The sequence below is a fragment of the Centroberyx affinis genome, unplaced genomic scaffold (genome assembly GCF_046629955.1).
Source record: "Centroberyx affinis isolate AG114_WGS23_722 - 3 ecotype Tasmania unplaced genomic scaffold, CSIRO-AGI_Caff_v1 ptg000440l_1, whole genome shotgun sequence".
Taxonomy (NCBI): Eukaryota; Metazoa; Chordata; class Actinopteri; order Beryciformes; family Berycidae; genus Centroberyx; species Centroberyx affinis.
Window position 1 is genome coordinate 361,160 of NW_027279103.1, and position 16,090 is coordinate 377,249.

The 16,090-nt window shown below is 46.2% G+C and overlaps 1 protein-coding gene across 1 annotated transcript; it reads left to right on the forward strand.

Annotated features, from left to right (window-relative positions):
- The first annotated feature begins 1,189 nt into the window (after nucleotides 1-1,189).
- On the forward strand, nucleotides 1,190-6,975 carry mydgf (myeloid-derived growth factor). The gene is made up of 6 exons (XM_071516965.1): nucleotides 1,190-1,402; nucleotides 2,392-2,442; nucleotides 2,647-2,708; nucleotides 3,066-3,147; nucleotides 4,863-4,935; nucleotides 5,474-6,975. The coding sequence occupies exons 1-6, from the start codon at nucleotides 1,238-1,240 to the stop codon at nucleotides 5,551-5,553; spliced, it is 513 nt and encodes a 170-aa protein (XP_071373066.1). The 5' UTR covers nucleotides 1,190-1,237; the 3' UTR covers nucleotides 5,554-6,975.
- Nucleotides 6,976-16,090: the final 9,115 nt, after the last annotated feature.

Below are 16,090 nucleotides of genomic sequence, written 5' to 3' on the forward strand. Positions count from 1 at the left end.
GCTTGTAAACGGCTGGCAGTTTGTATTGCGGTGTCTGCCCACTGCAGGTAACAACCTCAGTTGTTACCACTGGGGATTATGAATGCATATTTATTCATTGAAACCAGACAGTAGACATAACCAGACAGCTAAATGTGCAGGAAAACCTCAGCACTCTCTGAGGGAGGCTCAGACATCAGGGAAATTATCATGGGCTCTTTAAATAGCCTCCATTCATTCATATCCATTTTAACCCTATATACAGGCTATTATTGCATTCAGAGTAGTTATGGATACAATAAAGAATGAATGAGAATAAGATTAAATGAAATGAGACAACATGATATGAGATGAGATGAGATGACATTTTATGGATTTTATGAATTTATGGACAATGACAAAAAATATAGCTGTTTGGTCAGGAAGGGCCATTACTCTTCACTCTCCACTTACATATGGCATCTTGAACTACAGCCAGTCTGTCAAGGAGAGACACAGATTCAACCAGGAGCCAGGAAAACTCCTTGTGTCCTTGTGTGTGTGTGCATGTGTGTGTGTGTGTGTGTGTGTGAGAGAGAGAGAGAAAGAGTGTGTGAATGAGATGGTGCTCTATAGGTCTCTTGGCAGCTCTCTGCCAATAGGAGAGAGTATACAGGATGTGAGGCTCAGACAAGACTTAAATAAACACAGAGAGAAATACGTATAAAGTCATCTAACATACCACTGTTATTTCCCTCTCTGACATAAAGTAGCAGTTTTGAGGTCAGATGGCTTTATAACTTTAGCTTATTTACCTTTTTGGCTTTAAATTAAATACTTTGATACTTTTAAGGGTTTTTTTTTATAGGAATACCCTAATATAAACCCGACAACCTTTGAGACTTTTGTTTTTGAATAATACCCTATGTTGTTAACGTTATGGAATAAAAGACAGACGAGTCTTCACTATAAAATTGGTTGAACGAGGGCGACACCATGTGGCCAGAAGTGGTAGTGTTGCTATAAATTGTATCTAATTTTATGCCTCATATTTTAAGCAGTTGTTGTGATAAATAAAAAAAAACAGGGATGCAGTTTAATATGATGCCCTATGAGAGTGAACTATTTTTCACTTGTTTATGTATTTGTTTTCTTTAAACTAAGGTAGAGATTCAATTCATTCTTCCATTTCTTGAGTTACTTCCTGGTGTGACGACACTCACAATCGACAAAATACCTGGCAACCCGGTGTCAAAGCTAGTCCCACAGCTGAGGAGAGATGGCCCGTGAAATGAACTTTATTTGCGCTATTAATGTCGCGTTTCTGCTTGTATTCGCGTTAATTTCGGCATTTTCCGTGGCTAACGCTTCTCCAGACCGGACGAAGACGGTGGAGTTCAACGTTAAACCGGGAGGAGTGGTGCACACTTTCACCGAGCGGGTTGTAAGTGACTGTGCTCCGTTTGCTTCCCGTTAACCTTTATATGCTAACAAACGTCCTCAAAATCTACTCAGACACACGTAATGCAGTACATAATCTTTTTTAAATTTATAAATTGACTATGTGGAGATTTGAATAGAAGTCGGTGTGTAGTCAGATTATTTCGGTTTTGTAAATTGCTCCGCCGTTGATCGGTCAGACGTTAACTGAATGATCAACTGAATAAAATATACTGCAACAAATTCTCATACATCCAACTGTATCACATTCGGTATGTTTAGGTATTTATACTTATGAACTACATTCGGTTTGTTAGCTTTTGGAAGTGCTGTAGTCGCAGCATGATGACAAAACAGCCTTTGAGAGGCTGACACGTCGCTGCCGGAGAGCCACAAGGGCGCTATTCATTGGTTGAGAGTCTCAAGGATCATTGATGAAGCAGTATGCATGGGTCCACTTGTAATTTCACCCGGCGTACGCCGAAACTGGCCCGGGTAGGCGGAGTGGACACACACACAAGCAGACTGAGGATTCACTTTTTCTCCTGCAAGTTGTGATTTAGCTTTTAATGCTTTCCTATCCTTATGCCAACTGTGCAGCTAGCTGCTGCAATAAGGATGGCGCACGTGACGCACCGCCGCCGGGTGTCTTTTGCACTTGATTTTACCGGCTAACTCCGCCTACGTCAGGCCCGTGCGCCCCGGCGTGAATAACAAGTGCAGCCCATGTCTTTGTGAAGTACTTTTCAGTATTTGTCGATTTTTGTATACTTTGAAAATACAGAGGAATATGTATCCGTCCCATAGAGTGTAAAAAAAAAATCTCTCTATTATCATTTTTTTTCAACAACATACAGTGTTGTCCTGTTTACTCTGGCCCATGAATGAAGGAGGAAGGAAATACACTTCCTGATACCTAGCTGCATACCTGTCCCACAGTTCAGATATACCTGTTTGACAGTGTATTTACTTTATATTCCCTCTTTATTACAGCGGGAATATGAGTGTTCATTCACTTATGCCTCACAAGGGGGAACTAATGAGGTGAGTATCAAATGTCCTGCTCTCTCTCTCTCTCTCTCTCTCTCTCTCTCTCTCTGTCTGTGTTTCTCTCTCTCTCTCCCTCTCTCTTTGTCTCTCGCTTTCCGAAAAGCTGTTGATTCCAGTTCAACGTCTTGCATCATAATGTTGATATGTAGTATCGTCGGTGCCGTGCATAAATAATTCTCTGTGGTTTGTGCCAAACAGCAATGGCTGATGAGCGTGGGCCTGAGCGATGATGACAGACTGTTCTCCTGCTCTGTGTGGAGGTGAGCCGTGGTGTGAGGTTACTACACACACACACACACACACACACACACACACAGATACAGGATCCAGAGCCGTCTGCGATGAGGCTCTGAATGACTTATTCAGGTGCTTTAGCTCGGTGGCCCTGACATCCAGTGTATCAAACAGAATGTGTGAATCTGTTTCCCTTTTTCCATTTATTCGTTCTTTAGTTTGGCAGGAACAAACTGCATCTGACCAGAGAAGCGACAGGACAGAGTTTATAGCATCATGTGCAGCGACTCAGGGGGTTTAAATGTCATCTAGTCTGACTTAATGAGTGCGTGGAAATGAATTAATGTGGACGATAACAAGTAATTGTTTTTCTCATCTGCCAGGCCCCAGGGGAAATCCTACCTGTTTTTCACTCAATTCAAAGCTGAACTGAAGGGAGCCAAAATTGAATATGCCAACGCATATGTAAGTATCCGGTAATAGAAACACGATTCACCTCAACTGTTATGTAGAAATGTCATCTACCCGACGAGAGTTCCTAGTCTTTAGTGTGCTAATTTGTCGGATGCTGACCTCATCATAACCTGCAGAGTGTAATTATAATGGGTTTAATTTGTTTTAAGCCCTCTCCTCAGCTTAAATATCCCTTATTTTTAGCCTTCAGCTTTTCTCTTACTGAGTGATTAGTTAGAGTTTCGCTAGTGCTGGACAGCAGGAAGCTCACAGCACTTTACTACCCAACAAAGGCAAAAGTGTAGTAAAAGAGTTATTCCTTAATTTTGCCTCTTTAGCTGCAACTCCCTGTCTATGTTGAGAGCCCTTGAAACCTTTTGATTCCAACTCCAACAATAATTTCAGAGGGTGGAATTTACAGCGTCTGCAAAAATGTCAGAAAAACCGAGGCAAAAACACAGGCGATGAGCAATTTTGCGTAGTGTGCAAATAGTAAATCATCCACCTCTGTAGCAGCAATACTTTTGTCAGGCCCAGGGATAAACTTTGAAGTCATTTTTCTCTCCTGTAGTTGCTTGACTTTGCCTTTCTAAGACAGAGTTCTTGTCAGATGGACTCGGTGGTAACGGCTGTCACCGTCTACACTTTGATCCTGGCTTCAGAGACGCAGACTGAAACAACCTTAAAAAAAAAAAAAAAAAATCGATATGACGTGTATTGAGGCAATTTGTTGTTATGCCTCTGTGGGCCTTTTGCCCTTTAAATCCATGGCTAACTTGTTAAATACATGTTACACTTCTGTATGAAATTGTTAAAAATAATCCCCCTGAAACATATTGATCCGTGAACAGAATCAGGTATCGCCTAACAGCATCTTCTGGGACAGAGGCGGTGCAGAATATAACTAACCGTACAGTAGAATGAACAAAGCACTTTCTCTGTTCACCTTTCCTTTTGGACCTTTGGTTCCTTCGCTGTGTCTCCCCTTCACCAATAATTATGTCTCCATGGAAACCTGTCATGTGTTACATGTGTCCGCATACATTTTTAGATCCATTGTCCACTAATGGTCGTTCGAGCTAAATCCCAGCTGGAGCCGATTTTGATAATCTTAGAACAGGCAGAGAAGGGTAAAGACACAAAGGGTTTTTTGACAACTTTATTGTTTCAGAAGTCAAACTCGGAGTCTGGTATTCAGGCTTGGCGGATGAGACTTAATGGAGCTGTAATGTCCAGACTCTTTCCAAGCTCAGTCACTTAGTGGCTCGCTGGAAGTTTGCCATGTCGGTGAAGTGCAGCACCTTGACACGCCTCCTTCCCCAGCAAGGACGTTTTCTGACACTCCGTCATTAGTAAGAGCTCACGTTTCCTCCTCCTCCTCCTCCTCCTCTCCACCCGCTGCTCCGGCTCTGTGCCCTGCAAGGGAAGACAAATACACAGAAAACAACTTCCCTAAATGACGGGACAAAAATAACTCCACACACACACACAAACAAACACACCTGCCACCCCCGCACAGCATCTCCTTGACCTTGTTGTCACACCCCCCGCTTCCCCCGGCCCGTCTGCCGCGATGAAATTGTCATCTCCGGTGCCGCCTCTCATCCTGTTTTTTCTTTTTTCGCTCTCTCTCTCCTTGTTTCTTTCCTTCTTTTTTCACATCCTCCCTCCCTCTCTCCCTTCCTCCTCCCCCTCTCCATCATCCCTCCTGCTGTACGTGGCTCCAGTCGCAGACTGCAGCGGGAGGACAGAGTGACGTGGCTTTGAAGCCGGAGGAATTTACCGTAGGAGACTCAACAGGTGAGAAATTTGCTGTACTTCCTGGTGTTCAATCAACTCCCTCTACTTGTCATGTCAGTCTCTCTCTGCCCCCCCCCTCTCTCGCACTCCTTCCCTCCCTCCCTCCCTCCATCGCATTGCTTGCTCCCTGCTGATTTCCCTCTAAAGCATATGCTACAGCTGTGAGTGGGATGCCGTTTGTCCCTGTCGTATTATTTGTTGTTATTCAGTTTCTGCGTAAATCCCGACTGTGGCTGCAGTTCCGGACTGTGATTAGCAGGATTTGACAAGTCGCTCTGAACTGTAATTTACTGTAACTGCCATTTTCAATCAGTGCAGATTAGACACTGCAGTATAGAGGCTTATAGAGTCAGAAATCATAAACTATCAGAGATTTAAGAGTAATCCTATCTGTGGGAGGCTAAAAGCGCTTCCAGTTGTGATTTTTAGGGATAGCTTTAGTCTTGTAACTAGGTAACTGGCTCTCATTGTTGAGATAAATGTTGTTGTTTTTTTATGTTGACTTTGAGACTAATTTGCTCTCCTTTCTGACTTCTAGTAACCCAAACAGATGGCAAGTTCCGTGCTGAACTCTCAAAACTGACCGCCGTTGGCCGGATACGACACAATGAGCTGTAATTGGTCGGAAGTCTGACTCGGCTTCGGTCATGCTGACCAATCAGAACATTTGAGCAAGCTCTGAGGTCGGGCCTCAGTAGTTGATGAAGGATGAATCTGTAGCAAGGAACAATTCTTCCTGAGTGACAACCGGAGATTGGAGTGGGATGATACTTTACTGATGAATGCATTTGTTGTCTTGGCAGCACTTTGTGTTACAGTACAATAATAATTACATGGTATGTACTTACTGAAATGGATTTGCTCTGTGAAACTGGTACTTGGGACGCAACAGATATGGCTGAAATATTTGACAGATGGACAATAGGATAGATATTTTGATTTTTACCACACAATCCTAGTAAAAATGCTTGCCGTGAGATTCAGTGCTTCCATAGTTGTTTCTTAGTTTCTGAAGCTTTACAGGGGGAAATCTATTTTGATCCATTGGGGCTCAATGTGAATGTATAGCGGATTGGTTTCTGAGGGCATGTAGAGTATAGATAACATATCTAGAGTAAGGAAGGATTTATTCATTTTAGGTTAATCCTGGGGAAAATGCGTAATCCCCAATGTCGTCATCATACGCCTCATAAACAATTACAATTTCTCCAATCTCTTTCTTTCTGTTTTGAGCTGCCAAATGATTACTGCGCTGTTGAGTGGAGCGCCTCAATCTCTCTCTTCATCTCCCTCTCTCTGTTTATCTGCATCTGTTCCAGATAACTCTAAGCACCTCATTTGATCCCTGATCACCAATCAGTACCACTGCTGATACTTATTTTGTTTATTTTTGGGTTTTTTGCCAGAAGTGATACTCAGTCTTAATAGGGCAAATAGCAGCTTGACAGCATGATGCGAGGAGGATGTATGTCATGGCGAAGAGAAGCCATCACAAACTCCTGAGTCCTGAACCTGAACCCTTTGCTTGCACCCCTCGGCGCCACTTGTGTGGATCTTGGACAGATTTCAGTAGTACATCATTATTACAGTCCCCGCCTGCTCTCTTATATACCAGGTGGGATTGCCTTTATCTTCCTTACATCGATCCAATCTTCTTAGATCCACACAAGTGTCCTGAGGATGAGTTCTGGGGATTGATTTCGGATTTGAGGATTTGAAGCCGTGAATGGATTGCCTGTGAGAGAGACGTACCGTGCTCTGTCTGGGTTCGGACGCTCTCGTCTTGTCTGTCTAGAGGTGATCCTCTGGCTTGAGGAAACGCTCGGCAGGGACTTGGCCGTCCCTTCGTCACCGACTAGGCTCCCTCTGGGATCACGACAGGAAATACCATGACCAGATGCTAACTCGGAACGGAAAGACAAGACACAAGACAGACGGGACGTTACTTATTTTTGAACATGTTTCTTTTTCTAATCCTTGTTTGTTCTGATTCGTTATGATGCGTGATGGATGTTTCAATAAAGTCATGTTGTCACTTTGCCGGAGATAACTCAATGTTTTTGTCTTGTTATGTCAGTTATAATCTGATTGAACCTCCCACTGCCTTGTTAAAGGAGAAACATGAAAAGAAAGAAAGGAGAAATTTGAGTGCCAGCATAGAAGCATAAAATATTCTAACACAGGCAGAGCTGGGTCACAGTGAACCTGGGTGAATTTTTATGCCCCCTCATATCTGTCTGAAATAATTTTAGTACCGGCACTAATGTCTGCCTAATTTAAACTGACATCTGTATAAGAAATATTCCAGAGTTTTGGTGCAGCACAGAAAAAGGACGTTTCCCAGTCTTAATATTTATTACAATGAGCATTACGAAGAATTTGTTTCAAAATCTATACGCTACATATATTCTGTTAACATATATTGTCCTAGCATCAATGTTTCCATGAGATAAAAAGCTTCCATTGTTCCTTCTTAGTTTCTGGGGAAAAGGGCTTTCCAGGATGAATCTGCTAAATCCAGCGGCGTATATGGGAATGTATAGAGGGTTGATCTTTGAGGGCTTATAGAGATATAGAGTCAGAGGGGATTTATTCATCTCATGTTAAGCCAAGGGAAAGTCAGTAATCTTGATTGTCCTCAAATTAGCATGCAAAATCTTTGACGCAAGAGCTATAGTATATGCTGCAACCACTCAATTTCCCAGAATAAGGGGTGCCTTAATGTACAATGTAATCATGAATGTAACTATTGATGAAGCTCCCTAATTTCATGTCCATGCAACAGAAGGTCCTTGGCACACTTGAGGTGCTACAAGACTATGTACCTTACAAAACGTGCTAAGGAACTTACACAGAGTCTCTTACTCGCATTTGCTTTGCACATCTTATTGAGAAAACATGTTGGTCTTGTGGCTTTCCTCAAGTATTTCATCCCTCAGGGCCCAAAGGCACCTTGGCCACCGAGGCGTCATGAACCCCCCCCCCTCCTCCCCCCATCCTCCTCCCCCTTGTATCTCCGCCAGTGACATTCAGGGTATTGTTGTGTGACAATTGCAGACTGATTTCCAGTGCTGTGGCCTGGTGGAACAAATTTGACACTTTGTTCTCAAGATGGTTGTCTCTGTACTACAATAGCTCTTTTATTTGTCACCAGTTCACTCTCTCCTTCAGAGGGTTACAGCTGCGTCTGTGCTGTCGTCCAAATTCTAAACACAAAATTTACTATTTGCCATCTGGTACCACTAGAGAGGTTTACTTTCAACTTCTCCCCCTGGAGTATGACCATCAGGAAAAAATACAGTCGACGCTGCCCAACACTGGCAGAAATTATGTTGGCATGCATGCTAAGGAGCTCTGATTGGAACCATATTTCACAGTCAAAAATCAATTTTGTGTTTGAAGTACATGAAAGAGCCACAAGATGGCATTGAAATGAACAATAGTAATATGTACACCCGCTGTGACAATGACTGCAATGGAGCTGTTTTGGAGAGGACGATATCAGATGGCCTAAATGGACGAGGCATTGATTTGCTGTGATAAACGTTTGTAATCACTCTGGCCGGCATTCCAATGATAGTTTCTCTCTCTCTTTCTCTCTCTCTCTTTCTCACACACATACACACCTGCCCCCTCTTTGCATCTCCTGACATTTGGAGGGGAACAGATGGAGATTGTGGCTGGGTGGGTCAAGCCAGAGGCAGCAAAGGAGATGGGATTTCTCTAACACCAGGGGCCCTGTGAAGGGTACAACTACCGGCCAGCTGCCCCCTGTCTCCCCTGATAGCCACCCAGGCTTTGGACTGGTGACCCAGTCCGCCCAGAGCCAGACAGCCTTTTCACTTCTTATCCGGCCTTGTTAACTTCCTCATATTATGTGACCTTTCCAGCTCCAGATCCATCACAGATCTCCAGCTTCGCCTCCCCTCGTGTACTTTTCACACCGCTGAGCCAAACCAGTCTGAGGCTGAACTGAGGTGTAGGTGTCACGGCCTGGTTGTATCATCAATTACCTGTTCTGACACAGACAACGCAGATGCATGTTTGCACCATAGAGGAGTGCACAGATTGACATGTACTATGGTAATCAGGTCTTAATGTGTCTTGTCATCTTACATGAATTAGTATTTCCTTCATATTTCAACAGAGCTTATCCAATTAGGCCCTTTTTGTGCCCTTTAAAGTATGCAGTCTGTGGGAGTCTGAGAGCTGCGGCGCAAAGGGATGGTTTGAGGTTCACAGTGAGCATCGGTATAGGGGCTCTTGTTACCAGAGCGGTAACCCAGACAGCTGTTATGACGCCCTATGTTGTTCAGTGTATGTACTCTGAGATTTGCTAAAGAGGAAAAGAGAGACGGAGAGAGAGAGAGAGAGAGACAGAGAGAGAGAAGGACGCCAGGATAGCCAAGCTGTTCTTCCTGACATACTCACCTCAAGTTGCTTCTTCGACCCGTCACCTTGGAAACTTGGTCTCAGCTCAACTTGGCGAGTCTTAAATCGCTCTCCACTCTCACAGATTCGCGGCCGTTGCTGTGAATATGGCTCTGTTCGATCAGCCTCCCCCTCCTGTTGTGTTGTCTCACACTGTGGTAGAGAGCAGCCTCCTTTTCTCGGGGTACGGAGGAGCCTTGCGGGGCTCCTTGGCTTTCTTCATGCGTTCAAAGAGTCTGTGGTGCGGGTACGGGGGAGGCTTGCGACCCCTGCGGCCTTGCGTTGTTGGTGTTTTAGTTGTGTCTGCAGGGGCGGTGCACTCCCGCGAAGCTGGGTGAAGGATCCCCGCTGAGGATGCTCCACTCTCTCCATCAGTCTTGGACAGAGTTTGTGTTTCCGAGTCCCTGGGTGGGCAGCTGGCAGAGGGAGGCTGGGCCGATGACGGAGAGAGCGGACTGACAGATGGGTGGTCGCCTTGTGGGGTCCGATAAGACCCGACCTTGGTCTCTATGATGACAGAAGGGCTGAGGGCAGGGGGTGGGGGAGGCTTTGGAGACAGGGGGGAGGGAGGGGAGGAGGGCCCAGGGGAGTGAGGCTGAGAATTGGGGGTGCTGCTGGGGTGAGAGAGGTTTACTGTCAGAGGGGAGAGACCAGGAGTGGGAGGCCGGACAGGGAGGGAACTGCTTCTTTGGGGCGAGGAAGTAAAGTCATGGGAAGTGAGGCTTTGAGGTTGATGCGGGTTGCCCGTTTTGACTGATGCAGCTGAAGGTTTGTGGGTGTAGGGCGGTGGTCTCCCTTGTTTCGGAGAAGACCCGAGATTGCAGCTGAATTGGGGTGTTTGAATCTTCCCTGGTGAAAGCCCAGTGGTTTGGGTGTGCGGTGCCACACTCGGTGGAGATTGGCTTCTGGTATGATTGAGCGGCTGACCTCTCCTCAGGGTGCCAGATGGGTCTGTGCTTCCTGGCTTGGCCTCCTGCTCCGAGGGCCGCTGATGGTTGCTCCCTACCGTGACCCCGCTGGAGCTGGAACTGGAGCTGGAGCTGGAGCTGGAGCTGCTGTCACTGGGAGGCTTGGCGCCATCGCCTCCTCCTCCTCCTCCCCCTCCTCCTCCTCCTGCACCCCCCTCCTGCTCCTCCTCATTCAGGTCAATGGACGAGGTCAGATAGTCAATCTGCTCCACCACCTGGGAGACACACACAGCGATGTGGTGATAAATAAAACGATGGATAAACAATGAACTCCCGTCAAACTGAAAAAATATTTATATGAAGAGTTGTGTTCCAAACTGAGATATCCACCATTTGAACAAAAACATCTACTCTCACAAAATGATTGATAGCACACAATTAAAACTAATTTGAACACCGGAGCCTCTATATATTGGAGATATTGAATGATGAAATGATGATGAGTTATGGTCATTTTTAAAAAAAATATATATATATGATATGTAGCATTTTAGAAATTAACTCTTCATATATACAGTATATTTCTAGAATTATGCTGTTTTTTTCATGAAAAGACCCTTTTTTAATTTTCCCGTAACTTACATGAGGTTGATACTACATGCCTTAGTGTACTCTAGGAAACTGTAGTATAAGGATTTACCTCAGCCTAAAAAAAGGATGAGGTAACTATTTCATGAAAAGTGGGTATGCTGAATTTAGGGTTTACCCTCCACAGCATCCCTGGATACAGAGAGACACATAATACATCATGCACAGGCACACACAAATAGATCCACACATTTAAATGAGTGCAGACCGTGTAATGCAGGAGCATATGCAGAAGAACCAACACACACACACACGCATAGACACACATACACAAATGTATGCCACAAAGGCACAGTCAGGCTGGTGGACACACACACACACATACACATACACACACACACAGTGATGGAGGCTGGAGAGATTGGAGAAAATTACACTGGGGAAAATGTTTGACCTATCTCTCCACCTGCTCTATGTGAACAGATAAATCCTCGGTCCCTGCTGGAACAGATGAATTATTGTTTTGTTCTCTGTGTTCAACAACATCCTTGCTGATGTCAAAGATGACCTGGTTTGTCTTTTTTTTTGTGGTAGCTTTTTGGGCGAGGCATTTCATATTACTTTGAAGTGCAGCGCATATGCACATCAAGTGACTCTGGGCAGGTGCTGCTTGTTAATGTCAAGAATCAGCCAAGATAAAAGAGCAGAGGACCCCAGGATTTCGTCTTCTACTCCCAAGCGTGTTTATTAAAAACAATGTTTTGACCCCTCAGGTCTTCACGAAGTTGTTGGGCGCTGATGAGGAGACCAAAAGAGATGAACATGAGTTGTACAGCTCTGTCTTTCATTTAACTCTCTGTTGTTTTTTGCCTATTTGTTTTGTAACTCATTGAGAACTCTTTGTCTCTCAAAATGCCCTAACGAAAAGCATTCCTGTAATGTTCCTGGAAAGACTTAGGCCTATAGTTTTGCTGTAATATTGTCATAGTATCCTTGTAAAATTTATCATAGGATTATTCTAATACTTTTTCATAATGTTGATTGATTATTAATCGTAGCTGAGGGTGCTGCTCATGCAACAGAATGATAAAACAGGGCTTTGAAATAAATATGCGACCAAAGTCTTCTCTAGTGCCATATCCTCCTTTGATCTGTCTTCTTTGTTGTGAAAATTTGGGATTTTCTATCACAGCGTTGCTTGATGCACCCCCCCCCCCCCCCCCCCCCCCCCCCCCCGCCGCTCCCTCCATGTGTAGCCTATGCTGTTTATTCTGTCTTATATTATTACTGTCACGCGAAAACCCCTCACACCGCACAGCCCAGATGATGAGGTTACTACCTCCAGCTTAGCTCCGGCCCTGCAGATGCAGATCAAATGCCAAGAGGGGAGCTGAGGGGCGAGATTTACGTGTCACTTTTACTGGATGAGGAATATGAGGCAGAGATGCTTAGCCGTAAATGGATTATAAAAGCATCCGAGCTATCCAGCTGCGCCCGAAGCAGCATCTGTCCATAAGGAGGGAGACTGGAGAAAGAGATGAGAGGACGGAGGGGATGTTAGAAGAAGAAAGAGAGGGAGAGAGAGAGAGAGAAGCGGGAGTGGGAGGCTACTGCTTTGCCTAATGTTACACAGCATCATCACATCAACCAGTGAATGCATTAGGCAAATGGGGCATAACTATTGTCACATCCACCTCTATGAATATTTACTGATAAATTGAGTGTAGCATATGTTCAGAGACAGAGCACAGTGGAGAGTTGGAGAAACAGTTTGCAGACTGTGGTGGTTCAGAATTAGAGCACTGATACTACTGTGCAAACCTGCTGCTGACTTTTTAATGCATGTTAAATTCTGCTGAGGACACACATTTCTTGCCTGCATTGTTTTGTTAAAGTATACAGGCCCTCAAGGGTTTGAGCATAAGCATGAGCTTCTCCTCCTTAAGGAAAACATTTAAATTACTGTGGAAGGATGCAGCAGCCAGACACTTTCTCTTTGTCCCCTTTCTGAACTATAAATCATTTGTTTATTTATCTTTGAGTCCTGGGAAGAATAATTATTATAAGTAGGTGAATTGGCTGAATAAACATGAAGTGAGATTACAGAAAAGGATAGGAGGCAAACATGAAACGACTTATCAAGACACCTAGATCTCACTATCCCTTTGATCATGAGTTCTGCACAACACAAATACGACATCCGTTACCTCTTTCATTTCCTGGTGGACGTCCTTCAGGGCTCCCAGGACCTGCTCCAGGTTGTCCACCACCCGTTTGATCTGGTTTCGAACTGCCTTTCTGCTGCACCTCGGCCCCGAGCGGCCTGCTTCCTTCCTACAACTCTGCGGCTCTCCTTCGCTGGTCGGCCTGGGCTGGACCCACGTCTGGTTCTGGCCCCGGATCGCGATGCGCTCTGAGCTCGGTCTGGGTTTCCTGGGGCCTCGCAGGGTTTCGGTGCAGCCCAGGTCTCTCTGAGGAACCTCGGTGGAGAAGATGACTCCATGGAGGGTGCTGGGGCCGTTGAAGCCCTCCACAGGTGGGTCCCTCAGCACCGTCAGGTCTCTCTGGCTCTGCGAGTTCCTGCTCTGCTCTGTGATGTAGCTGAAGCTGGAGCTGAGCCCCTGCTGCCTGTCTATTAGTCCCTGTGAGTCTGAGCTGAGCCAGCTGGATGAATGGAGGTCTCTCTGGTGGTAGGTATGTCTGGCGTAGTGCCACAGCTTCCCCCTCCCGTCCTCTGCACACACCACAACAGGCACCTTACAGTTTGTCTCCTGACCTTTGCACTTTCCAGGCGTTGCAGGAGCAGGAGCAGGAGCGGGTGCCAGGAGCGGCCCGTGCTTCCTGGCTGAGGGGCTCGTCCCGTCATTCTGGGAGTGGAGGAGGTTCAGGTGGCTGCGGTGGTTCCTAACAAAGGAGCATTCAGAGTAGTAGTCCTGGACGGAGGTGGAGCTGTTGCCCAGACCTGACGGCCTGTCCCCTGGATTAGTCCCCGTGTCGGAGTCTGGGTCAAGCTCTGGAGACTGGCTCCACCTGGCAGGACTGTCCTCCCTCTGCTTGCCCAGGCTCTCTGGCAGGATGTGGTGCCCCCTCAGCACCACCGGCAGCCTCCTGGCCAGTCCCACGCCGTTACAGCGGAGCTCACCCTTTTTCTCCCTGTCCTTTCCCTGGATTAGCTCCTTGGAGAAGAACCCGATCCCCTTAGCTCTCTCCAGCGGGGTCAGGTTGTTGCGGGGCTCGGTGCTGCATTTGTACGGTCCGTCGAGCCCCAGGTCACTGCTGTGATGGGGCTTCAGACCGTTGCGCAGCCAAGGGAAGAAGTGAGGGGTGTGGGGCTTGAAGCCTCTCTGGTCCCCAGGCCCTGGAGCCCTGCTGTCAGAGAACATGGTGATGGATGTTGCCCAGCAGCCTCACAGAAAAAGGAAGCAGGAGAGGAACAGGAAGACTCTTGAAACAGAGGGAGCTTCCTCCTCTTTTTTTCCATGAATCTCCTCCTACCTTTGCCATTAACATAGACTGTACTCACTGATCTCTCTCTATCTTTATTGTCTCTCTCTCCAAAACTTTCATCTGCTCTTTTCCCTTCTAAGCTCAGATCCAGCTCCCACCCACCCACTCCCCTTTTCCTGTCGAAGCCTGTTTCTGATTGTGTCGCCTTGTTTTTTTTTCTACCTCTTTTCCCTCCTTTTCTGGTTCTCCTCCCACTATTCTCTCCGTCTTAGTGCTCTTGAGCCCCTCGCCCCTTCATTGGCCGGGCCTTGGAGGTGCCGAGGGCCTCTCTCCGTCTTCCTCTCTCTCTCCCTGCCTGCGTCTCACTGGCTCAGTAGCAGTGGCAGGCTTCCTGTCTCTACATCTCTTTCCCTGGCTCTCCCTCTCTCTCTCTCTCGCTCTCTCTCTCTCCCCCTCCCGCACTGCGCTGCGCTACCTCCTCTTCTCGCTCTTTCTTCCTCCCACTCCCTCTCAATGCTGTAACTCCCTGTCTCTATTTCCCTTTTCTCTCCCCATCTCTATCTGTTCTTCCCCTGTTACACTCTCTTCTCATCTGAAAACCCCCTTTTCCTCCGTTATCATTCTCTGCCTTTGTCTCTCTCTCTTGCCCTGCTCTTTTTTTCTCTGCTTCCTCTCTTTCTTTCGCTATTCTCCTTGTCCCTCTTTCCTCTGACTCTCCTGCTTTCCCCTCTATTTCTCTGCCCCCTCTCTCTTTCTCTCTCTCTCTCTCTCTCTCTCTCTCTCTCTCCCTCTCCTCTTTCTCCATCCCCCACCCCACTTCTCTTTTTGCCATGGAGAGCAGCTGAACTTCAATCAAGATGCCAGTGTTATTAATCCCCGGTTAGCCAATGTATATCCACGTGAGTCCCCCTGCCTCTGCTCTCATCTGATTACTCCTTTCCTGGCTCAGCCCTTCACAATTAAATGCTGCCTAGGATACCAGAGGGGGTTTAAAGGAGTTGGGGAGGGTGGCAGGAGGAATAGGGGCCACATAATTGCGACCTATAAGATCAGAGATTGGCACCGGTTTGACAGAGCTGCCCAGCTACAGACAACAGCTTGCCTGTGGCACGGCTCTCCCCGGCTTATTGCAACTGTCAGCAAATAGTGTCACATTACATCCCAGTTGTTTTGTTGTTTTATTTTCTGCCGCATCTCCAACTTCCATTTGTTCCAATTATGCAGAGACAGCTGCTATTTTCGGGTTTCTCATTCAAATTCCAATTCTTGACTGTCTGGATTAGATTTCTTGTGTCTGACAAGCCCAAAGATGCCTCCTAGGTGCCTTTTCACTCAGCTGCGGCTGGTTGGGTCCCTCCCTCTCTGGCGGCATCCGAAATGAAACGACGGCAGCACTGCCACACAAAAGCCTTGACAGTTTGCTGTCATTCAGCCGTGAGATACTCAAAGCATCTGTCATTCTGTTAGTCAGCAGAACAATTTATTCCTCTGGTATTGCCCTGTTGAAATAAGACTTCATTCAGTGACATATTGTACTATATATGGAGGTACACAGGCTTTTAAAGGTTCACAGGCTTGGTGATAATCTCTAGGCTAAGAAGATTCCTTCCTGCATGCCGATAGACTCCCTGCTGCTGAGGACCAGCGGTCTGGATAAAAACACAATAAAGAGTGGAAGTAATAGGGCATGCACTATTAATCCTTTAGAGCTCCTTGTTCAACATGGCCTACATGCACACACGCACACACACACACTCACACACATACACACACACACACAG

Bases quoted from the DNA above. Each gene is read 5' to 3' on its own strand.
- mydgf (XM_071516965.1), top strand. From the start codon at position 1,238: ATGGCCCGTGAAATGAACTTTATTTGCGCTATTAATGTCGCGTTTCTG. The intron at 1,403-2,391 runs GTAAGTGACTGT...TCTTTATTACAG, and splicing joins ACACTTTCACCGAGCGGGTT to CGGGAATATGAGTGTTCATT. The intron at 2,709-3,065 runs GTGAGCCGTGGT...CTCATCTGCCAG, and splicing joins TTCTCCTGCTCTGTGTGGAG to GCCCCAGGGGAAATCCTACC.